Source organism: Uloborus diversus, chromosome 2 (assembly GCF_026930045.1).
Source record: "Uloborus diversus isolate 005 chromosome 2, Udiv.v.3.1, whole genome shotgun sequence".
NCBI classification, from domain to species: Eukaryota; Metazoa; Arthropoda; class Arachnida; order Araneae; family Uloboridae; genus Uloborus; species Uloborus diversus.
The window spans coordinates 54,509,981-54,536,848 of record NC_072732.1 but is presented as its reverse complement, the minus strand read 5'-3'; the positions used below and the strand labels follow the sequence as shown (position 1 = coordinate 54,536,848).

General features: G+C 35.2%; 1 protein-coding gene across 1 annotated transcript in view; it reads right to left on the bottom strand.

Annotated features, from left to right (window-relative positions):
• Positions 1-26,868, bottom strand: part of LOC129216319 (leucine-rich melanocyte differentiation-associated protein-like) — a 154,512-nt gene that overhangs the window by 14,895 nt on the left and 112,749 nt on the right. Inside the window, exon 3 of the mRNA XM_054850529.1 lies at positions 4,208-4,307. Within this exon, the coding sequence (XP_054706504.1) occupies positions 4,208-4,307 (100 nt within the window). The remainder of the gene's footprint in view (positions 1-4,207; positions 4,308-26,868) is intronic.

The window sequence follows — 26,868 nt, the reverse complement described above, 5'->3', positions numbered from 1 at the left end:
TTCAACTCATTCTATTCACTGCTTGCTTTGCCACTATATTACATTTTTAGATATGGAAGAAAGTAAAGAAAATACAGCACACATTATAAACGTAAAATTGAAAGAAAGAGGAGGGGGGAGAGTAACATTGTGATGCATTTCTACATTCAAGTGCAACAGAATATCAGAATTTTTTTTTTTTAAGTGAGGTAAACAACACTATCTCGTAATGGTTTCCATGGATGTCAAACGTATCATGAGTATAAAAATTCAGTTTTTAATTTAAAAGAAAATATATTGTTTCGAATTAGAAAATCATATTGCTAACGCGTGAAGTCCGGGTTGCAAGATTTAGTTCCCTATTCTTCGATATCATATTCTTCAAAAAACAAGTTTAATTGAAATAAAAAATGGTTTTAAATGTTAGAGTTTAGTAACTATTTTAAGTGAGAACCTAATTTGCAATTAATTTTGAATGCAATGCTTTTAACAATTTTTATTTACATCTTAATTGCATTACTTTGGCCTATTTCTCCGTAAAAAAAGGAGGCTTATTGTACAGTAAAAATAACTAATTAAGGATATTGTTGTTGCCGTGTGCCAGCTACGTTGGTAATTTGGGGTGCGCTGCTTCACTTTTCGTGAAGGAATTTGGTGTGAAGTTCGACTTCCACATGTCCTCATCTTTCCATAAGCACCCGTTTATAGGGTAGGCAACCATTCACACCACAACAACACATTCACACAAAGAAAGGACAAGGACAGGAGAGAAAGTACATCCATGTCCGAGTCGGGATTCGAACCTAGAACCTCTTCATCCGAAGTCAGACTTCTCTGACTACTCGACGAGGCGGGCGGCTATAAGCCAACTAATAAAACAATTATAATAGATATGACAAATATTAAAAAGTAAAAATTTGAAATTAGGGATGTGAGATAGAGGTCGGTCTGTCTCCAATTCCAATGACTTTCGAAAAGATAGTTCAATTTGAACAAAATATGTTTTGCTCAAAAGATCTTAGTCGTTATGGTAATTCGTGGGAAATTCTTTCTTATCAAAAAGTGTCGCTTGTGATTACGGTGCGAACGGCGCCGATCGAATAAGTGAATCAACCAAATCAGTTCTTGAAAAATAAGATGCCAAAAGAAAAAAAACTAAAATTATTTTGCAAACAAATCCATTGTATTGAAAAATTAAGCAAAATCGAACGTTTACTCAGCACTGATGCAATCGTCGATCTCTGCGTTAAAAACACACACGGCACGCGCTTGCGCATGAAAAAATATAAATAAATAATAAGAATAACAGTAAGAGGTCACAAGAGTTTTAATAACAATCAAAGACTGCTCCACCCGCTTTCAATTCAAGCCCGACAATGATGAGTAGATGGCTGTAGACTAGAAGATTCCAAAAGCAAAGCAATCACCCAACTTCTCTAATTCCCCGGTAATTACAGTAAGAATTATAATCGTTGCACCAAATCAGATTTAATCTAAGATAGCGCATTCCAATTTTAACTTGAGCGAGTCGAAAAACGCAAAGGGATTGAAAAATTAAACCTGCCAAGATCCAGTTTTAATATCATTAACGGACTCAAAACGTTAACAGCCAAGTATTTGCTGCGGAAGAGAGCACTATGATAAAAGACGATTAGTGGGGCTTAAATTTCAAACAAAGGTTACAGAGTTAATTGTTCCGGTGATTGTTCTACTACGATAAAAATTCAACATTGTAAAATGCTGTGTGCTAGTTTTTTCACCCTTTTATCATCATCTTTTACAGCTTCCTCTATCCTCAGGCTAATGATTGTTCATTGTGTTACATCAATGAACATTAGCATTTTAGTAGCAATATTTTTCCTTTCAATAAACTCAAATTAATTTCTGAAATGGATAGAATTTCGATCCATGCCGCATTTTAGCTGACACGAAGTCTGCCACCTCTCTTTTTCTTAGGGGCTGTCCATAAATCAAGCCACACTTTTCATCAAAATTTTTAGCCCCTTCCTCCCCTCTTTGTCAGAAAGTTTGTGGAAGACCTCTTAAAAGAAGAATCAAACCCACCTCTTCTTTTAGAACCAAGCGGAGGAAAAAAGGCGTCCTTCTAGAAAGTAAAACTTCACTAATTGTAAATTGTTTAAAAGAAAAAACATTATATCTCACTCCAGGGTTCGCCGTACGTACCACTATTTGTGATTCAACCGGTTGGACGGGGGCCTGAAGACAAGTTCTGCTTTTTTTCTTTTTTTTGATCCAGACCAAAAGCCGAGAAATCCCTGGTACGGAAATTCAATAGATATTGATTCACTGGGGGGACTTTGTGACCACGACATCTTTAACTTGCCCCAGTCAACATTAATGTACAGGGAAAATCTTCGATCCGGGTGGCACCGAACCCGGGATCCTTTGGTTACGAGTGCGATGGACGTCTTACCGATCAAGTCACCACGACCCCTTGAAGAATACAGAGTTTCCGCTCACTTTGAGAAATGAAACTCTTCGACTTTTCCAGGTTTACCCGAAAAAATTTCACGAAATTCCAGACTTTATGACTTTCTAAATTACTTTTAAAATTATGATTTATTTTGAAACATAAGCAAAAACAAACCATTAAGCATCTTAATATCATAACCATAATGTTCAAATGTTTCTTTCCTTTTATACGGTTTTTTTTCGGAAATTATTCATTTCACATGTGAACACGTAATTCATTCTGGTTTCAACTCAGTGGGTAAACAATAAAATACCGTGCAGCAATTTAAGAAGCAAAAGACTTGTTTTTCCATGTTTATTTTCAAGTTTCCAGGATTTTGACAAAATTTATGAATTAGCCTAACTTTTCCATGAGTTTCTTGAACAAAATGAAAATTCCTGAGAATTCCAGGCTTTCCAGATTTTTCCTGGTCCAGGGGAACTCAACGAATTGTTTAAAAGCAAACTATGAACACTTGAACAATTAAACAAAATGTGGCGTCCTTTCTAAACCGCCAGTAGTTGACATTTGAAAAGAAAATAAATTAACAACAGAAAATATGAAACTACAAAATTGTGAAATGGTGTTTAAATTTGAAAAGCGTACTTTTCAGGTTATTCTTAGCTGATTCTTTCGCACCTAAGTTTCTCTAGTTAATTTACTTTTCCTTTCTAAGTGTCAACTATTAATGCACTATCATGCAGTTTCAACTATGGACAAAGAGAGAGAGTTTTGCCTTAGATTAAAAAATCCAAACAAATTACAGCGCGGGGTTTGATGCCGTTTTTTTCCCAATGGGGCTGTATGAGAGTCTCACCTGAAGAGGCGTCTGATCCATAACCAGACCTAGTGCGTCCCCTAACAATGCATCAGTCTTTCATGTGTCACCATCAAGGTGCTGGTGCATGACACAGTAGTTTTTTTGACGCCCAGTTTCCACCAGATGGAGGCATCTGGGCTCTCTTTGACACGAAATTGCACTAGGAATTTTAATTTAGCCGAGGGAATTCTAAGCCAAACGAATACCCAAGGGATCTTTTACATGCCGCATAATCATACGACATGGGCGCTGATGATTTCCTGCATCTCGAAAATCCGCTGACTAGCCACCCCAGGTCAGAACTCGGGTTCACAGGCGTAAAAGGTCAGCGCCTAACCATCACGCCACCAGTCGGTCGGGGTTTGATATTATGCTTCAAGAATTTGCAGTCGGATATTACGCAAAATTAAATAATGAGATCTAAATTTAGGCATGGCTGCCGCTCGTCTTCACATAGTTTTAATTTCTACCACAACACTGAAACGTAGAATAAAGGAAGTCTTCGGTCTTGGCTTGCAGAAACTTTTTTTCAACGAAATTCAAAAAAAAAAAAAAAAAAATGATATGCTGCACTGAAACATTCCGAGCGATAATAAAGGAGTCACTTTAAGGCATCTGTGATTTGAAATTAGTAAATTTAAAAATTCTGCCAGTTTCTTATAACACTAAGGGAAGTAATGTTTTTACTTGTTTACAAACATAACGATGAAAGTGGAAACCGTTATTATAATGAAAGTGCAAATCAAAACTTAGTAGCACCTATTGCAATCATGTTTATAAGGTACACATGTCGTTGGCACTTCTCCGTCTTCACCGCGCTATCTTTATCTCTTTCTCTCTTTCTTTTGGCTTAATGGGATGGGTGGAACAATTATGTTGACAATATGATTTTAATTTGATACATTTTTTGATGAAGGATGGAAAGGATCACATACCTGAGGTTCTGTTGTAAGAGGAGGGCGTATATCTGTGAGGGCGATGTGGGCGGTGGGGCAGGTGGTGGATAAAGGAGTCCAGTATCTCTTGGTAAGCCACCTGGAAATAACAACATAAATAAACAACCATTGCAAAAGCACTTAAAGAAATAACAAGAAGTTCTGTCTAGAACTATACGAGCCTACTTTCCCGTATAGCCATACTACTTTCTAGTACCTGATCAATATTCTCAAAAATAGCTAAAATCGAAAATTGTTCCAAACATATTTTTTTAATATTTTAAGCTAATTTCTAGGAATAAAATATTCCTCACTCATCTAAAAAAAAAAGGTAGATGCGTAAAAAAAAAAAAAACGAACAAATAAAATAGCAGCACTTATTAAACAAAGCAGCTAATACACTTTTTTCCATTAAAAAAAATCTTTAACAACTTTCAAAACAAAAAAAAAATTAAAATTAATAAGCTCATTAAAATAAATACATCATATCAAAAAAAAAAATCGTTTCCTTTTCCCCTGTTGCCAAAAATAATTTTTTAAATAAAATAATGCACTTACCAAAATAAATAAAAACAATAAAATGTCAACTTAAAGAAATACTTTTCATTGTCAAAAAAAAAAAAAAAAATGTCTGCGCATATCTTTATGTAGAAGCATAAATGACTTTGAGTATATTCGCCGTAAACTGAATACTTAAATTAAAACTTTAGCGGGAAAATAAAAACAAGTCATATCAACAATAATTATTTCACAGTTAAAACCATAGCTGCGGAGTCGGAGTCAATCTCATTTTGGGAAAAAGGAGTCGGAGACGAATATCCAAGAATCGGAATCAGGTGCCCCTGAATTCTCGGAGTCGGAGTCTGGAGTTTGGCGTCAAGAGCTATTTCTAAAAAAATTTGTTTGAAAAAATTCCGCCTTCAAGTACGGAATCTACATTGACTTTCAGTTTCCCCGTAGGCGCTAATGTTAAGTTTTTTTGAACTGTTCAAAATTGAACAAAAAATAGTTCAAATCAAAAAGTGAAATATGGGAATGAGGTGTCCTCGCCAAGATCTTTCGAACAGAAAAAAGTTTGTTCGAATCGGACTATTCATTCACAAGTTATTAGGGGGGGGGGGGTGGACAAACAGACAGACCGACAGACAGACATTTTTTCCCATCTCAATACCCTACTTTCCAATTTTTAATTTTTCGATACTTATTTAATTATTTTATTTATTTTTGCCTTTTTTTTTTTGTTTTTCGCAATATTTTTAAGATGCATTAAGCCTTCTTTCATGCTTTTTTCTTCTTTTTCTGACTTTTACTGGGAAAGTAGGCTAAAAAGGAAAGCCACAACAAGAATTCATGACCCATTTTTTAACAAACAAACCACACGATATTTCATAGTTGTTAAGAAAAAAAAATACAGCATTGAAATTTTTGGTTAACGATTTATGATCAGCAAAAGTAAAAACTATGAGTTTACATGATACAATAAAGAACAAATTATGCTAATAAATGCGCTTCTAAAATGCACCAGACATTATTTATTTCTTGAATGAATAGTCCAAACAGGATCAAAATATTTAATACCTGAATATATTGCTTTTCAGTGAAAAAAATAGCATTGTAAAGCATATAGAGAGGATACGGTAACAAAAAGTTTCTTTTTTCTTTCGAAATTGGAGACAATATAAGTTTTAGAATCATTGGGTAAAATACAAGGGACATAATGCGTATACTGTAAAACTTTTATAATTATTAGAAAGATTTATTTGTTCACGCCGTAACACAAAATAGTCAAAATATTTAGAAATCCTTCATTAAAGACTTATGGAGTTGTCCATAAATGATGTGACACTCCCCCCCCCTCCATCATATTTTACCCCCCTCCCCCCCACCGTTGTCGCGTGTCACGCCACATTACATGAACATAATGTTGGGGGGGGGGAAGCTAACTGTCCCACTTCTAGTTACCCCTCCCCTTTCCCCCTCAAAGCTTGAGATTATTTGTCGACGACCCATATGTACACATCATTGATACTTTACCACAGTTTTGGAGTCCGAGTCGATGACTCGGAATGGTTTTGGAGTAAAGGAGAAAGCTTCTTTTTTAGCACCTCAGGGGCTTTGAAACAAAGCTTCTTTCTGTAAAGTTACAGCTTTCAAAAATTGAATTAACAAGATTTGATCAACATTCTTTCGTTAAACATTAAAAAGAGAGCAAATTAATCCTTCTCATTTTTTTTAAAAAAATGGGGTTTTTGAGAATTCTCACTTTAAAAATCGCAAGTGTTGGAAAATCTGATTTTTAAAAGGAATTTCCAACGTTGTATGCATCTTAGGTTTGCAATGAAACACAATGCGAAAATTTCATAAAAAGGAACTAATCTTTCAATCACTGTTTTGGGTTTTTCCCCCTTCTCATAAGGGGGAAAAATTGAAAAAACAGGAAAAAAAAAGCCGGAGTTAGAAACGGACGTTTAAAAATCCAGGAGTTTGAGTTGGCCATTTTACCTCCGACTCCGCAGCCCTGTACTTCATTATACACAAATCAATGAAGAATCAATAAAATAATTTTATTAGTTGGCTGAAGTTATTGAACTTGATAAACAAAATTCTGACAATTTGACATGATTTGCACTATTTTTGTGAAAACGATCCGAGGACGAAAAGAAATTTCCGTTTAAGTGCATTCTCCAATACACGATAATAACAAACATTCTAAAAATTATTATAGGACAAAGAAAGCAATTACAATTCCGAAATTTGAATGTTAATAGCTTGTATAATGATTTTGTTCGACTTACCTTTCAACATAAATGAAAATATTTAAGCAATGAAATAGCAATTCAATTGTCAGAAAACTAATTATTTATTGAGAAAGCCTGAAGAATTTCCTTATATTTTTCCCGCCCAATCCCTTCCGGATAACTTGACTTCGTCGGTAAATTTCTGAAAAGCAAGGATGGTAATTCTGTCTATTAACTAGCGATTTCGTAACCATGGAAACGATCATTTTACTTTAGATTTCATTGTTGTTCAAGCCAAGAGTCCCGAAAATGTTTCAAACGTAAGCGACAACGTTTGAAGGGAAACAAAGAAATGGGTCATCCTCACGAAAATAGATGTTCCGACACTTTTAAATTTTGCTATCAATTTTAAAAGAATTTTACCGACTAAAAATATGTTTATTTTATTTATTCTCCATTTATTTGTGTACAATAAAGCATCAAACGTTGGTACGTGAGTAATTCATGATGGGTTTTAAAATCTTTTGACCACTCCGTGTAACAGAGTAGATATGTAAGCCTTTAAGAATCCGTTTTATTTTTCATCATAAGAAAAGTTATGATTATTTAACATAAGTTAATCGCAAAGAAAACTTAAAACTACAGAACAAGTATAAAATGAAATAATGATTCTAAAACTCAGTAGCGTACATAGGCTTCGGTACGTGCCCCCCCCCCCCCCCGGAAGATTTATAAGTGTGCCCATCCCCCAGAAGAGGATTTTTTTTTTTAATTTTAACATAGTGTTATTTTTTCAGAGCGTGAGCCCTCATATCTCTTGCACCCTCCGCTTCACGGGGGCGCTATGTACGCCACTGCTAAAACTGCTACTGTTTCTACAAATTCAAGAGAAAAATATATATTTTTTTTACTGTGCCCTCCTCTCACAAGAAAAACTATACATTTTCAAAGATGCTGCTGTGTGCTAGAAAACTAAGAAAAGATTCCAACCTATGTAATGTATGTCCAATGTATTTTGTACTAATCTCATTAATATGGTACACTAAAAATGTTTTATGTGAGGTGTAAAAAAATAATAATAATAAATTTTAAAAACTTTAATGGGAGAAAAAAGACGAAAGAAAAATTATGCTATTTTAGTGCCCAGGTTCACGGACCTGTAAGACTGTGTCAATCGGGTCCTGGCTACGGGCCTAAACATATTTCTCCAAAAATTGCTCATCAAATTTCCCGAAATTCCTTAAAACTCTTTCCTCGCCTTCTATCAAAAGACAATGGTTGTCAAATAAATGGCTGATGTTAAAAAAAAAGAAAAAAAAACATTTCTTGAAATAAATACCAGTTTGCTTGCTGCTTGTAGAAGCCCACGCGAGTACTTTTCTCCGCACACACCCCACCACTTAGCTGTAAGCCTTAGGTTCCACCGTCCGGGGGGTCCGCGTAGCGGGCCCCCCGCACGACTGGGTGCGACGGTCGATAGTCGTTAAGTGCTACGGACGGGCACTTATTGCGCCGGGGAAGGTTCCCGTGCTGGGCGTCAGCCCAGCTGGGAGTTTACCCCTTAATGTGTGAACCTTGCTTACCATGAGATATGGTATGTCTCCCCGTACCTCGTTGGACCCACGCGAGTACTGAAGACTAAAGGACAGTAGCGGCTAAATCCGACAGTGGCAGGAATCTGCTCTCATTTGGCGTTTCTCCCATCACTTAATCTCTCCCAGTTAATTCGCGCAAACTTTTCTTTCTTTTCGTTCTTTTTCTTTTACTTATTAGTGCGGAAAAACAAAAAATATGGCAATCACAATATATAAACACTATTTTATATTACAGGGGTGACTGTCGCCCCCCCCCCAAACGCTACGGAGTGTACCCTCTGGACGAAAGCTTCACGTCCCTCTTAAAAAAAAAAAAAAAGAAAAAAGAAAAATCAAAACCTTCTCAAATAACGTCCCGAAAATATTCAGTGGCGCGCTCTAGATCATGGACTCCTTCGTGGGCATCCTTGCATTTCAAACACACAACTGATATAGTGTTAAAAAGTCTTCGATTACGTTTTATTTAACTAGCAAAATGTTTTTTTTTAAGAGGGGGAGAAAAATAACAACAACAACGATAATGCTAGGACCTTTAAAAAGTTTGAGCCTGTAAATTTAAGGATTTATTCTCCTCCAAGATAAATAAATGAAATAAAAAGACTTTCGAAGCTTTTACAGAAGAGAATCCATGTTTACAAGGAAAATAGTCTCACTTTTAAGACTGAATTTTCCTTTTGGTATGAGATCTCAAGCCTGCACTGTAAAAAAAATTGTGTAACCTTACTCCCCCCCCCCATTAAATCGGTGGCAGCATAGCTACCTCCACTGACCTGGAGTAACTTCGTTATCTTTACTAATAATAAAGCTGAAAGTCTCTCTGTCCGGATCTCTCTCTGTCAGGATCTCTGTAGTGCGCATAGCGCACCCCTTGCCTTCTTTACAGATTTTGCTTTCAATCATTCGTTTTATTCAATACTAGTGGTATCCGTACGGCTTTGCCCGTAGTAGAAAATTAAAAGGTCACTTGGTTCGCCTGTATATTCACAAATAATGGATGATGAATTTCTCGCCAATTTGCTATGTTCATTTGCTCGACCATGTTACGGATCCAAGTTATGATAATTTCGTAATTTACTCTTCCACGTTACGATAATTTGCTGGGTAAAATGTTCTTAAAATTGGAATAGAAAAATAACAAAATAGAATTTTCAAAAAATCGCTTCGAGGTGCACACCCCCCATGCTATATACCAATTGTGTGCCAAATTTCATGAAAATCGGCCGAACGGTTTAGGCGCTGTGCGCGTCACAGAGATCAAGACATCCAAACAGAGATCCCGATATTCAGACAGAGAAACTTCCAGCTTTATTATTAGTAAAGATTTTTCAACTTCATTTCTTTCCACGCCCAATCTATTCTAATTATTTATTTATTTTAATATACAAGCAAGACATTTTTATTGCTCTAAGAGAAGAAATAACCTGAGTGGTGTCCGAACCCACAACGCGAGTCTCACAGACAGATTGCAAATCAAGAGTTGTTGACCAGAAAGGTCGGTCTTCGTTTCGCTAATAAGAGTCTGTGCCGATGCTGACCTTTATGCATGCGGTTTGAGTTCTACTGACTGCAGGAGACACTTTACACAAACCTTAGTGCAAGGTTCCTACAACAATTTGAGTTTTTAAAATTATGATACTACACACTCCAGAATTCGTGTAACGTTATACCCATTAATACTGGTAACCTTACAATTTTTTTACAGTATGCAGATTGAAATTTTAAAGATTTATCCAGGTAAAATTTTCTGAAGACAAAGTGAAATTTTCTGAAACTATAAGGCAGCTCGACCCCCCCCCCCCCGGGGTAAAAACTCCCCAAACATGTATACAAAATTCATAGAAATCATTAATTAAAATCATTTCCAAAAGGTTTTTTTTTTTATTTTGAACGATTTTTCAGTTTTAGAATGTATTGTTTTCCGGAAACGGCAGTCCAAAACTTTCAGATCAAAAACACATTTAGATTTATTTAAAATTTAAGGTATTATTCCCTTTTCAAAATAAAAAGACATTTGAAGCTTTCCCAGAAGAGAACGAAAATCGTTAATGTAATTATAAATAATTTACCTTTTGAGAGCGAATCTCCTTTTCGGCATGCGATCTCAAGCATGACCACATAGTCAGAATGCCCACATTTAAGGGGCAGCCGCTGCCATTTTACCTAAATCGTCACTTATCGCAAAATTGTTAGGGATAAACATGTTTCAGAATTTTGGGGTCAAAGGGTGGCATTAGATACCCTTCGATAGAAAAATATCTATGACTATGACTAGTTGTCGAGTTATTGAATAATTAGAATTAGTTTTGAAAAAGAAAAATCGCGTTTTATGTCTGCCTAATTGTAATAAAAAGAGCTACTTATTCGACTGTAAAAATAAGTGCTATTACATAAAATTAAACAAGTCGAAACTTTCCTTAACAATTACTGTCATTTAAGCCAAAACACGAGACATAAAATTCAGTCAAAACAATAAAATTAATGTCGTTCGAGGAAACTATTTAAGTTTGACAAGACCTTGAACATAGCGTAAAAGTAGGAATATGCACATTTTTATTGACTGTTCAACATACATCGGTACCTTTCTTTGAAAGACATTATGTTATGACAAGCACATAAAAGCTGTACATCTCTTCCCAAAACAATAGCTCCACATAAATGTACACTTGTTAGTCCAAAGTTTTATGCCATGTAGTCAAAAATATTATGCACTTAGTCCAGAACAGTGTGCTTATAGACCAAGAGCTCGAAATTCTCATATATAATAGACAACGATCGAGTAACGCTCCTGACGTCATCAACAATGAAACTCGCACCACGGCATGATAATTTGATAACATGTTTTGATAATGTTTAAAATGCAGGGAAAGGCTTTATTTGTGACAAGGCTGAACTGTTTTACTGGTAAGACTGTGTCATTTCAGGGGAATGGAGAAACGAAAGAGGGGTCAACAATGAACCCTATCTACTGGAGTTTAGGGTTAATCCACTGGAGTTAGGGTTAAATTTTCAACTATCAAAATATCACCAAACAGGCAATTGCTTCGTTCAAATGTAGAAGCAATTTTCACCCGTCATAATTTGACGGGGGGTTTTCTAGCATTAAATATTGTCTGAAATATTCACGTAATCGTTCCAAGTTCGAGAATATTATGCAAAGAAGTTGACATCCAACGTTTAAAATATTCGCCGAGAATAAAAAAAAAAAAAAAAAAAAAACATTGCACGGGTTCAAAAGTATAGTTAAAACTGAAATTGAACGATTGGTGAAACAAAGAAAATACTAATAATTTATGTTGTTCAGAGGTTCGACCGTTTAGGCTTAACATAATTTTACTAAAATAATGGGGTTATTTCCTTCAGTCAAAAGTTCTACTTTTAGTCGCTGAAATTGATAGAATGAGTAAAAAAAATAACATGGACCCCGAAAATATTTTCATTTTCCCAACAGTTATTTTTTAATTAATTTTTTAAAATGTCCAATTTTTCAAAGAAGGTGTGGTCTTGATGACGTCACAAATGATGCTATTTGGCGCATCTTTCTTCCGCGTTTCCACGTTATGAAAATCAAGAAGCGAATTAAAACTGCGTCTCAAGCTTGCTATCAACCATATCGTTGCCAATACACATGAGTAAAGATGCGAATTAAATATTTTGCACTGTGAACGGCAACATTGAATGGCATTTCATCTTTGTGATGTCATCGGCGGAAGCGTAAAATACAAAAGCGCACCGATTTAAGTATTTTTTTTTTAATATTAAACTTAAACAAATTATTTAAAAAATGGTTAGATCCTATGTTTTTAAACATGCTCTTTCAGAAAAAAAAAATACTTTTAAAATTTTGGAAACGACCCCATTATGAATTCTTAACAATCATTTTAGTAAAATTAAGTTAAATTTTAATTATTTTTGTACTTATACTACAAACATTACACAAACTTATATCATGATGTCATTCTATGTTACGAAACCATTGACCTTAATCCAAACTAGCTTTTGTAGTTACCGCACAATTTCTCCTAGCTAAATTTTTCCACAAATAGTACATTTAATTTTGGGATGATGCTTAAGCGATGAAATAGCTCTTGAACTCTTAAAAACGTTGAAAATAAACTTACCAAAGTTTATTTTCAGACATCATGACGAAAATAGAAATCGCGGCGCAGTTTTTTGTTTCCATAGATTGTCAAATTTTTATTCTAGGTTAGCATTACGAAAAAGAGATATTCTAAATTGTATATTCTAAAAGGAGAAAAAGAATGCACAAGGGGAAAAAAACTAATTCCTAACTAAACTAAGCTTGGCAATGATAATGGTTTTTCATTAGGCTTCTGCGAGTGACAACTTTTAAAACAAGGTACTTTTCGTGGAAAATTTTTGTATTTCTTTTCGAATTGATGAGGATTATTCACTGACAAAAGCATGCAATACTTTATCAGGACTACGTTAAGTGTTTGTTTTAGGGCAGTGGTGTCCAACCTACGGTCCGCACGAAGATGCTCCGTGTGGCCCGTTGTTTTGTTTCAGGGCCATTTCACATTAATTTAGACAAATGTAGAGTCCGTAACATGACACTTTTTCTGAAATAACTATTTAATTTACTGTTTGATAAGCATATTATTTAAATTTGAGCTCGTGTGTTGGTAGGACAAACTCAAAATAAAAAGTTGTGGGAATCAAACGGTAAATTAAATAGTTATTCGCAACTCCAGAGCTCGAATACGCTACCTTGAGGTGATTAACAATACTGCCGAAAAAGGTAAAACATAACATTCCACGTGTTTTCTTTGGGGTAAATTACAAGCTTCAGGCAGTTTGTGGTGTAATGTAATTTCAGAAGAAGAAAAAAGAAAGCTTCCCACAAACACGATGAAAAATTAGTCATTCACTAAGCGTCAAAGCAAGATATAAGTTACGGCATTTGTTTGTTTAACCTTTTTCATTCGCCATTAGAGAGTGGCTGTAGCCCCCCCCCCCCCCTATAGTTTATCGGAGTTGCGAATCCGTTCTACGATAAATATTTTCAAGAGTATTTACTTGCATAACTGTCCAATTCAGTTAGATGCTGTAATAACAAGGTTATTTCAATAAATTATGTGGAATTATGTTAAGGAAAAGCAGTAATTTTTCAGCATGGCCCTGTTCAGCCAATGTTATTAAGTCCGCTTCGCTTTTTTTTTTCATGTAAATGAAAAACCAAATTACAGGCTTCAAACAGTTTGTGGTGTAATGTAATTTCAGACGAATAGAAAAGAAAGCTTCCCACAAACACGATGAAAAATTACTGACGTTCATTAAGCTTCAAAGCAAGTTATAAGCTACGGCATTTGTTTGTTTTACCTTTTTCATTAGCCATTAGACAGTAGCTGCAGCGCCCCCTTTAGCTTATTGGAGTTGCGAATGGCTAAAAAAGTCACGTTATGGACTCTACATAATTGTCCAAAATACCGTGAAAAGACCCTTAATGTTACAAATCGAAAAGCATGATGAATGACAATGTCACAAATTTGGAGCCAACTATTCAGAAATTGGTTTCTGAAAAACAGATGCATTTAATAAAAGAAGCATAATGACAACAACAATTTTCGGTTTTTAATTTCCTCTCATTTTCCATGTCTTTTAAATGTTACTTATTTTATTTTCTAATTTCGAAATTTTATATGTGCTCTGGTCCACGAAAATCATTTTAATCTGAGGTGCGTCACTCGGGCAGTAAAATATTGGGCAGCATTGTTTTAGAGAAGGCGCTCATTTACAATCCTAGCTACAGTTAATATAACTTGAGGCAGGTGAGAAGCAAAGGGATATAAGTGGCAAAATTAAAAATTTGGAGATAACTAATACAAATGGTAGGTGAACCTCTCCTCTGTCTTGGGGTAAGAGATAGTACTCGTAGCCCTGGTAGGTGCTGTTATACAGCATGATTTAGAAAAAAATTCAAAGAAAGAATACCTAGGACATTATCTTTGAACGCGTTTTACACAAAACTTGATAATGTCCACTTACGTCCCTTTGCTTTTTGCTACTTCATATGTTAATTGATTTATTCATCTAATTATTCGTTAATATTGTTTCATTATTTATTTTCATTCATTCATTCAACCTTTTATTTACTGATTCTTTTGATTAAAAATATGTTTTATATTCGAATAAAAAATATTCTATTACAAAAATATTTCATTTTTCACTTTGCCCCATGAAAAAAATAAAGTGAAAAATATTTCAACGAAAGCCGTCCTAAGACCTTATTTTTAAATGCGCTTTACTCAAAACTTGAAATTGTCTACTTACATCCCTTTGCTTCTCCCTGCCTGATTTGGAGTGAGTTGTTGTGTTTCGTTGATAATATTGGAACTTGAATTTATATTTTTTTTATGTTTTTTTTTTTTTTTTTTTGAACTAATTAGCGCTTTACAATTTTTTGTCATGTTTGTTTGAATATAAGCTGCATTTTGGAGAGAGTTCTCACACAAGAACCAAATCGATGGCAATACTTTGAAGCAACAAATTCAATTAATATTGTACTTAACGGTATATGGGTGATTTTCCCAATTCGTTAACTTTTGTGTCCTAATGTTATGCTATATCTTTCAACTAAGTTTTTATCTTCAAAATGTAATGACATATTTTGCTTAAAATACTCACAAAGAGTATTAGCAATGTGAGAATCAGTCACATTTGTGAATACATATATTTGTGAATATATATATATATATATATATATATATATATATATATACAGTCGACTCCCGCTACAACGCGATTCGACTTACGCGAAATGGCTTTTGCGCGAGTTTTTCCCGAGTAACGAATTTTAGGGCTAACGTGAACTCCTCGTTCGCAATGCGAATTTTTTTGGAAGGAAGTATCGGTTTCGTTATTGGGTTCTAAATATTGATTTCGTTAATATATTTTATCCTTATAATGTTTCTGATTGCGGAAGTTCCTTTCACCATACTAGTCCACGCATCGCTTTGTTAGTGCATCAAGTAACTACTCGGCGTCTTTGTTTCTTTCTAAATATTAAACTTGATGAAATAAAATGGCACCTTAGTGCACTGTTTCTTCTAAAATTTGTAAAGATAGGAAGGAAAGTTTCTGGCAAAAAAAAGCCTAAGATATATTTGTTATGCTTGAACAACTAAAAAGTACGTCGACGGTAGCAGGACAATAAATATAAGTGATGTACGTACCATGTAGTTTTAATTTATTTATTTCCCTGCTATTCATCATTTATTTTATGTATCTCAACAGTTTTTATGTTGAATGAAGCAGCTTTTTATTTTTTTAAGTAAAGTATAAGTACAATTCTTAATTATAAGAAACTTTAATGTATAGTTGAGGAATGCTTTAAATCAGTTTGAGGGGTGTTTATATATGTCTAAAAAGATTTGTGGTATGGTTCAAAAAATGTGTATACATACCCTTTTCTACAACGCGAAATTTCGACTTACGCGAGGAGTCTTGGAACGCATCCCTCTCGTAAGTCGAGACTCGACTGTATATATATGTACAAATGTGAATATATTTAGAATTGATCCTTAAATAAATACAAATTTTTGAAATTGGGTCTATCATTTGTAATAACCCTGTAGCATTACGACGTACCCGAGGAAGGCGATTTGGTATGGACGTTAGATTCCAGACAAGTTGTTTTACGTTATCTTCAGAACATGATTAGTTCTGCTCTTGTACGACAGAGTAGTAAAAAGTTACTTAATGATATAATGTAAAGGAAGTCACAAAACTCCTACGCAGTTGATTTATTTTTATGCGACTGATACAATCGGAACAGCCCTCGGGTAGTACAGTCGCTACACCATCGCACAATTTACGTCACACTTCACAAGATGAAATGGATTTTTCATTCAAATTCGTCTCTCACATCTGGTCTTAGCAACGCTCGAGTACCCTTCGGAAATCACTTAAACATGTGTACATCCTTGGTTACCTTAGTTGAGAGCTGTGAGTGGGTAATCACTTTGTCCCTCGTCAAATCACGATCGACATTCGTCGAGATTGTCATTGAAAAAGATCAACGACTCCTCCACGAAAGTTGCTACTCCATCCGAAAAAATCTAAAGCAGACATCTAAACTTTTCTCTAGAAATAGGAGAAATCTGAAATGAAATCTTCAAATGATGAATGTTAAATGACTGAATGAAATCGGCTTATAGCTGAATATCAGTCTTGACCGCGGTTATAGAATCTTGATAAGACGCAAAACGAAACGTAGACAGCAGAAAACCGAGGTACTGCCTTTCTTACAAGATATTAAGAGAAAGTTTGTAAATTCAAAAAAAAAAAGTCTCCTCTACCGTATTTTCCAGTGCATGCTCATTCGATAAGTGTGAACAGGAATAATGCTAGTCAATTTGCTAAGAAAAAACCCTATACGGTAAAACAGGGGAACATTGCTCCAAAAAGTTTTCAGTGATTTTCGAGGACTTCAGTGACGAAGTGGTTGACAATGCGGAATTTCTTTCAACTAGGTAGAAGATAACAGTAAAAAGGTGGGCAAGTTGTAAATTCGAGACCAAAAATTAATTTAAAAAAAACTTTTACACTTTTTAGAGCAATGATATCCTTAGACGAGCAATGTTCCCCCGTTTTACGGTACTTTGAAGCATAGTTTAAGTTGCAGAGAAGCTCACGGGAGCTAAGCTCCTGCATGGCCGATACCGAATTGGCGAAAAGGACAACTCTAGGTCGTGGCCTAGGGTCCCCGTTGTTTAGGGGCCCCCATGGATAAAAATTGTTTTAGCCAACTGTAAGGTTTTACTACAGCGGAGCCTCGAAAAAGCGTTTGGCCTTGGGCAAAACAATATCATAAATCCAGCCCAGAGCTCCAGCACATCTTTTCTGTTTTATGCAAATTTTATAATTTTGGGCGAAATTCCAGCTATTTACGTGTAAAAATAAGTAGTGAGGACTATAAGGCTCGTGCACTTCTTTCGATAGAAATTACGTCCTATTTACAATAAGCATAATAAATGAAAATGAAAAACATGCAGGCTTGTTTTTAGAAGTACAGTCTCTTTTCACGAAAACTGTAAACCACGTAGTGCTGTTATAGTTAACCTCACGATTGTTGGCACGCGGCAAACTACAAAAATCAATTACTATTTTACAAATACACCACGTGCAAAATTGCAAACAAACAATGTAGCTTCCAGAAGAGCAACCCGGTTACTCTTTGTTTTGCAATGCAGTCAGTTTTGAATTGCATTCGTCCGAAGACGAAGTCAACAATCGAGAAGTGGACTATGTATGACTCCCTGGTACGATGCCGTCGCAACAGTTGTTCTGCGGCCTTGCAACGTCTCTGTTGCGACGGTAACGCCTGGTATCACCATTACTTCTTTTTCGTTTCATTGTCTGCGACTATATTTATAGAAGAAATAATCTTCACTTTCATCACAGGTGCGGTTAATTTCACATTTGAATACATATTCAGCAATAATTTTTACTATCACGTTTATATTAACTCACACTGTCAGTATGCCAAGTTGATATGGATTTTGTAATCGGTATTTCATTTTCTCATTTGAGTGTGCGAATTCATTTGAAATTTGGTATGCAACCTTATACTGAATGACCATTTAATATTAAATCGTCATCAAGCTCAAAATTAAAATTAATTAACCAAAGAATCTTTTTTACACACAGCAACGAGTCTAGAAACAGGTTCTACGCTGCGCCAGGTAAAAGAATTCAATTTTTGAGCCTGATGCGGTGGCGCAGCAAGGACGGATACAAGGGCGGGGCGATAAGGGCGATCGCCCCTCTCTTGAGGGACCTTGCACCGGCAATGTTTTCCAAATTGAAGTCCGTTTACGCAAGTGTAGTCCTTTTTTGATGGCGTTAAGGAATGGAATGAGGTTCGAATCTCCCTCCTGGAAACTTTTCGCCGTTGAAGTTTCAAAAAGGCAATTTCAGACTATGTTTAGCGATGATACGGGGTCTTCTCCTGGCCACTTTGCAAACCTTAAGTCCTAAAAACGCGGTTGTAGACACCTCAGGTAGAGATAGGAGAAATAATGGGTTCAATTTCTTTCCTCCAATACTTTTTCGAAACTGAGGTTCCATAAAGCACAATTTTAGATTACCTTCGATGATGCTAGGGGGACAGGGTTTCAAAGCAGTCCAACGGAATTATTTCAATATTTAAGTTGTAAAAACGCAGTTTTAAAATACCTCTTTCAACGGAAAAGAAAAGGAATCGGTTCAAGGACCTCATTGGCAAAACTTCTACATTTTAGTTGCTTTAGCTGAAAATGCTGTGGCAGCCTCCCTCCCCCCTCCCACCAACCCCCAGCATGTATAAATTAGATACGTAGTAATAGGTAAGTTGAAAAATCAACCGCCCCGTCCTTGAAACCTTTCTGGATCCGTCGCTGCGTCCTTGGGGAGGGGGGTAACCCTCCCAAAACCCATGGGTTTAAGAAGTCACACTGCCAATCTATGGTAGTCTTTTTGCATGTAAGTACTGTTTCAACCTCCTTTCCTCAGAAGGTAGGTTATTGTTATGCCAGTGGCCTAATGTGAAGGTGTGCAAATCAAGAATCTCGTACCACCAAAGTCATTAAGGACTGTACTATACTTTATGGGATTTTTAAATCTCAACTGCTATAACTAAGTAATATTGACCTTCTCACTGCGTTTCCAGAGGTATTTTGAACTAAAATTTTTGGGAGGGGGGAAAATTTCCAATTTGCCGAATGAAATTCCGAATTTAACCGAATGATAAAATCTTCTTAAACTATGATAAGCATAGCCTCATCATAATTTAAGAAGAATAAAAATGCAATTTCGGAATGCTATTTCTAAATTTTCCGAATCGACAGATAAAGTGTGCCGAATAAGGAAATTTTTAGGAAGTCATAGTGACCTCCCGTGATCTCCCACCCCTGTGCGTATCCCACAATTTCCTCGGACAACGTAGAAGTAGCAAAATTTGCTCTTCCGGCGATTTCCACGAGCATGATGTATTTTGAAAACCCAATTCTGCTATTTCATCACTAAACTTTCGGTAATGCATTTTCTGAAGTTTTTATATTGACCGCTCGTCCATTTTGCAAGCCACATACCTCCTAATTCAATCCAGAAAATCTTTTACCGAAAGTGTGCTGTTTGTAGCTCATAAAATTGAGAGGGGGGGGGGGGCATAAAGAAATTACGTGTTTTACAAAATAACCCAGGTGTTCCGCTCAACTCAGAATCGAGAAAAAATTGCGAAACTGGAGTTCAAAAGCGAAACAAACAACTAAATAATTCTCCAGAACCACCCTCTTTCATACGTATCCATTCACTGGTTGATCAACCAATGAAGGAAAGTTCCGCCTCATGAAGTCATCGATTTTTTTCAGTAAGCATGACCCCAGCTGTGGGGGTGCAGGTAAAAAGGAACAGGGGTGTCGAAAATCGATGGCGGGAAGCGGGCTCATACGGAACGGAAGAGATTTCCGTTGAAACATTTTTGGAAAATGTAAGATTAGAAATCTCAGATGTGCTACAGATCTTTAATGGACTAGCCGTTAATGACACCCGACGGATGAAAAAGGGAACTCTTTTTCTTTTTTCTTTTTCATTTTCCTTCCTGGATTGGAGCGGAGAAATTTAACAACGAAAATTGATTTATCAACATTTTTAATGTGATTATACAGTGTGTCCGTCGTAACCTGCAAGACCTTTATTTTCACAACCGTTAGTCGTGGATGAATACTTCCAATTGCAAAAATGTTCAAAATCAGATGCATAGTTAAGATATTGAAAGTTTGAAGTGGAAATAAAAATAAATCAAAAAATACAAAATTTAACTTTTTATATGGGCTTCAGGTCACCTAAATTATAGTTAGGGAACTCATCTCCTTCGAAAAATGACTCCAACACAAAAAGTTTGAAATTAGTACGAGCAATATTCACCGAGATATTAAACGCAGCGTTTTGTGACTTACACCACTTTTCACTCGCCGTCAATAACACTTTTTGGGGGAAAATATAGCGGTTAACAAGTGTTTAAAATTATATGTATGCATAGAGTGTGGTTTTTCAAATTGTTCGAGGTTTATCAGTGTGTGTTTTCGTATCATGGCATAACGTTTGCATTTATTTTTGAATAGCAATGAAAAATATAAATACCTTGTTTTTCTTACTTTGACGACCTGTCATTCTTCTGAAAGGGAGATAAGTTCCAATCTCATCTTCTGTATGGTCCCTTAAAATTTTGACCTGGAATATCTCCTTGAGTTTTGGTCGCACAAATGTCAAGTTTTTTGTGTCAGTAATAATTTTCAATGGAGATTATTTCTCTAAAGATTTGTTAGGGGACCTAGGGCTCGTATAAAATGCTAAATTTCGTATTTTTTGACTCATTTTTTACTTGAAACTTTCAATATCTTAACGCATGATTTTGAACATTTTTGCAATTGGAAGTATACATCTAGGACTAACGGTTGCGAAAATAAAAGTCTTGCAGGTTAAAACGGAACACCCTGTATACAAAGTAAGAAGTAAAGAAAACATAGGACAAATAGATTTTTTTTTTCCCCCAATGCGGAAGTCTCATCCCATACATTATCCCATACCGAAAAAGTTGACTTTTCCATATGAGGCAGTGAGAAGCAAAGGGATGTAAGTGGACTATTTAAAGTTTCGAGTAAATCGGTTTAAACTTCAGATCTTAGGTAAACTTTCATTACAAAAACATTCTAAATTATGCTGTACAACGACACCTACTAGGGCTACTAGTACTATCTCTTACCCCAAGACAGAGGAGAGGTCCAACTGCCATTTGTGCTGGTTATCTCCAAATTTTCAATTTTGCCACTTGCACCTCTTTGCTTCTCACTGCCTCATATGGGATAATGGCATGATCCCATGACTTCTGGATAGAAAATTAAAATAATAGGCTAGTTCCAAGCGTAACAGAGGGGACATCAAACACAGATTTTGCTTTAAAAAATTTATAAACCTTTCTAAGACAAAAAAAGGAAAAGAAAAGAAAAGAACGAGCTGATGTGTGCATCACATGACTTCCTTTTAGTCCAATTTAATGTCATTTCCCCATTATTGGCAATTTTAATGTGATTCAATTGTTTACCCTCTAAATATCACCAGCAGTGGACAAATTGAAACCAAATTTAAAAAAAAAGAAAAAATCGCCAAATTTATCGCCAAGTTGGAGACAAAACGTGGCGACCAAAAGACTCAAAAAACCCTTTTAGAAACACCCGAATGCAACCAAAAGGGGAGGTGCACAACTAGACCCTACTAGGAGTGTACGTACCAAATTTCAACTTTCTAGGACATACCATTTTTGAGTTATGCGAGATACATACGCACATACATACGTACATACGGACGTCACGAGAAAATTCGTGGTAATTAACTCGGGGGTCGTCAATATGGATATTTCGGGTCTCTGTACGTTCCTAGGCATATATCCACGCGTGATCGGGTCGAAAAACAACTCAACATTCATTCGGGGGTGAGAAAAATGGAAATTAAGGCCGATTTTTGAGTGAAAATTTTTTCGCGAATGCAATACTTCCTTTTTTGTAAAAGGAAGTCAAAATATGCAGAAAAATCTGACATTTTAAAGAACAATGCTTAATAAATTAACCTAAAATTGAAATTCCACTCTCATTTAACCTCCGTAATTAAATTAAATGGGTAGGTAACAGAGGGGGCAGAAAATGTCAACACAATTTGACAAGCACTAAAATTTATGTAAAAGTCTGCGAATTGGAGCTGTTTAAAAAAAACTTGGTATTTTTTTCCTAAATCAGAATATTTCAAAGTAACAATATCACCCATAGAAATGTTTAAATAAAAACCTCATTTTATATAAATACAAGTTATGAGTATTTTCAATTAGCACAAAAGATGAAAATATATGCATTCTCAACTATAATCTGTGCTCACTTTAAACTGAATTAAATCTGATAGAATATATCTGAAATATTTAAATGTACAATTACAATCAGCTTTTTACATAAAATGACACACACTTTTTTGTTGATTACGTGAAACTAAAGCACTAAGACTTATTAAATACCAATAAGCATTAATTTAATATCAAGCCATCAGATTCCAATTAAGCTTTAGTTAAAATCCTTAAAAACAATCTTTTTTGTTCAGCTCTGTTTCACTTAAAGAAATCCAAACAATCTTAATTTAACGTGTTCTTTTAACGATACAAACTGTATTGCAAAAATCGAAACAGGAAGGAAAAAGAGATTTATTACAATTCGAAAACTCACCCATGTGACGGAAAAAAGTCCAACAAAATAAACATAATTAGTCGCACATCCTAAATGTACCCAAATATGAGGCCGGTGAATGATAAACTTACACTTCAATCAATAAACATTACTAAAGAAACATTTTTCATATACTGAAAAGAGTTAAGAACGTTGAATGTGAAAAAATAAGAAAGGACAGACGATAAATATCCGAATAGGGCAACCAATTTTAAACTAATTAAAAATGAAATTCTAGATGGAAACGTTATTTTAAGATTTGGACAGCAGCCAAAAAAAATCTCTTTTGACACAATTATTAGAATTTTATTTGCTCACCCATATGCAAAATGGCAACAGGAAAGAAATAAAAATTCCTGAATAGCGTTATGTTAATTAACGTTTTAATTAATATCTCCGCTAATTAAAGTCGTACAATTATGAGATTGGTCCTATTGTTTTCTTTGGAAAATTTCGAATTGATCGGTATCTCGTTTGACTCCCGATTCGCAGTGGTTCTCGAGAAGATCGATCTTCAGACAGACAGACAGACAGACGGACGCGAACAGATTTTAATATTATAGTGGATGAAAAATAGAGTAACAGAGGGGACATGAGATGTAACAGAGGGGACAGCTTACGAAATTGTACTGCATTACAACAAAATGTCAAAGTTAAAAATGACTTCTGTTCTTTAAAGTTGGTGTAGGTAACAGGGCTGTTATGTTAGATGACAACTGAACACATGCTGTGCATCATTATCATGGGCCCATCAGTGGGGGGGGGGGGAGCATTGGTGCGATTTGCACCATTGAAATTTTAAAGAGGGAACTTTTTAGAGGGTTTTTGTACTCATTTTGGGAGAAGGGTGCTTTGTAACATTTGAAGAGGTATGCCATTAACCTGGGGGGGGGGGGGGGGAGAAATTTTTGGTGAAGCTTATGTTCAGTTTTGACATGTTTATAAATAAAGTTTTACTCATATGAGATGGAACTAGAGGAAATGCAGTCCAAATATTAGGGATCTTTTAGAAAACTAGTATGTTGTGGCCATCACGAAACTTTCTTCTATATTTTTCCTTTTTCTGATCCCTCCCCATGCTTGACGAGGAAGCAATATTCCCAACAAAAACAAAATTACACATGCAAAAACTTGACGACTATCCCAATGTCTGAATTATTGCAAAAGCAAAGCAAAGAGCGAAAATTGAAAGTTATTTTAAAAGCCTTGCTTGAATTAATTACAAATATTTTATTTGTTAACAAACATAAAATGGCAACAGTTAAAAATTTTAAATCATTGAGATAATATTTCCTATCATTTCCATACAATTAAAATCACGAGAAATACGCAGAAGACAATCTATTACGATTTATCTTTCTTATTGTTGCATTAATAAAAATATTTTTATTCGCAAAAAAAAAAAAAAAAAAAAAAATCAACACCTCTTGGAGCGATCGGCGTTAAAATAGAACCAAAGCCTGTTTACATATGGATTCACATATATTCCAAATTTCAACCAGAACGTAGCATTACTTCTTGAGATAGGGCACTCAAAATGGAAAAAAAGAACGGGTGATTGCGCTACCCCCCTTTTAGCTGTTGACACAAAACTAAAATCAGTTCTTATACCCACTAAGGGCTACTTGCCGATAAATTTTTCTTTCATTCCGTTCATTATTTCTTGAGATACAGCAGTCACAATTGACGACAAAAAACGTTCTACAGCTCAACCCCCGTTTGAGTTATTGACACCAAAATTGAATCAGCACCTGTTCCTGTTAATACCAACATATGGACCAAATTTTGTTTGATTCCGCCAGTAACTTCCTGAGGAATAGCAAGCACGCGTAACTCGAAAAACGTCCCATTGCTCCACCCCCCTTGGAGGAATTCGCGCCAAAAACTAATGGGCACAAGTTCACATAGGGGCACATATGTGTACTAAATTTCGTTCGATTTCATGCGGTAGTTTTTGTTGTAGAGCGGCCACAAAAAACTGGTCACACACAGACGTGACACACATACATACACACACACATACATACATACACACACACATACATACACACACACACACACAGACAGACAGACATTTTCCAAAAATGGTCGAAATGGACTCAGCACACCTCAAAACGTTCGAATCCGTCAAAATTCGAAATTCGAAAATTTGCACGAATCCAATACTTTCTTCTATATATTAGATATAGAAGAAAGTAAAAATCATAAAAAGTATTTTAATCTTCAAAATAGACTGAAATTTCGAAGATCGAAAAATATTAGTAAGACATGAAAATTCTAGAAAAAAAAAATACATGTCTAATTCATTCCAAGTTGCTTCACAAATCAAAAGCAGTTCATTTCCGTATTCATTCTACAGTTGGATGATATAAAAAGCAACAGGGAATAAAAAACTAAGTACAGTTTTTTAAAAAGTAATTTACACTTTTTTTAAACTACCGAACTTGCCGCCAACTTCACGGTTCAAATTGAAGTTTAACGAAAGAAGAATTGTGATTAATACAGTAATCTTTTGAGGACTGAAACATCATGTACTTGCGTAGCAAAATACTAAAGCTCATTATTGTAAAGTGATGAGATAGATGAGTCTCCGAAAATTTTTCTTTGTACATAAAACAACACGCTAAATTTTTAAAAATCAAGGAATTTAGAAGGAACAATATTTAAGGTTTTTGTAATCAGATTGAGGCAGACAGGCCTGCCCACATGGACTCCAAGTGGCATCAAAATCTTAATGGTGAAAAAGGGATGATAAGCTGTTAGGAGCCATTCATTAATTACGTAAGGATGATTTTGGCAATTTTTAACCCCCACGCCTCCCCCTATGTAAGGGAACGTAAGATTTTTCGAACCCTTCCCTCCTATTCTTACGTAAGATTCCATTTCGTTTTTCAAAATAATAAAATGTTGTTACAAAAGGATCAATTGCAATAAAACTTCCAGTTAGACGTAAATCAAAGATTTTTATTTTTCGTATGATGCGATACTAATTAAAAATGAAATATGCCATGAAAAGTGCGATTTGTTAATTATATTTTATACTATTAGAAGTAAAAAACAGCTCATCCTAATACGTTCTTTATCTTCCAGAAGCAAAGGAAATATGATCTCTTCCAAACTACTTGACAGCGAGATTTCAAATATAAAATATCGAATTAGAAAATATTACGTAAGGATGGGTTTGACCCCCCCCCCCCAGGTAAGGGTTTGTAGAGATTTTTGTGACCCCCCTCCCCCTCGGGACTCTTACGTAATTAATGAATGGCCCCTTAGAACGAGAATGTCAGTTTCTCTGCCCAAATCCCCTAGAGTAAAATAGATTAATTTGTTCCACTGTCTTCGGGATTATCTGAACTTAAGGAAAGATAACTTTAAAGTAGAGAAGAAGAACTTTAAGGTTGCTGATTCAGAATCCAAAATAAGGTGCTTGTAAGGAGACAGTAGTAAAATTTCAGGAATTTAAGGGCCGTTATTTTATTTTCGTAATAAGCAGGAGTTTGTAAGGAGCATGCGAACCCTGATATGATCAAACACTGAGGAAACTGGTTTAAACAAGATGTTACTACCCATATATACATTCCTAGATTTCCTTGTCAACAATGTCAGCAAGTGAGGTTTTAATAAAAAGTCTAATGTCAAGCTGTAACAGAGGACATGTCCCCTATGTGCTGTGTCCCCTATGTTACACATCCATGTCCCCTCTGTTACGGCTATATTTCTTCTAATTAGTAAAAACGTTTCAGCATAAGATAAACTTATTTAAAAATTTGTAACAGAGGGGACAAATTAATCCCTGGAAAGCATTTTAATTTAAAAAAATAAAAATATTCATTGAATGAAGAAAATCACTGTAAACATTTACTCAGAAACAATGAAGCTTCATGTATAAAATAAAAATGTAAGAAAAATCACTCTATTTTGAACATTTATTGTTGTTTTAAAAAGCAATATTTTTAGAGTGAAAATCAAAATTAGAAATTTCTCTCATTCATCCCCAATTTTAAACATAACTATGCATTTCAGGCAAAAACGTTCATTCAATCCAGAAACTTCAATAAATTTCC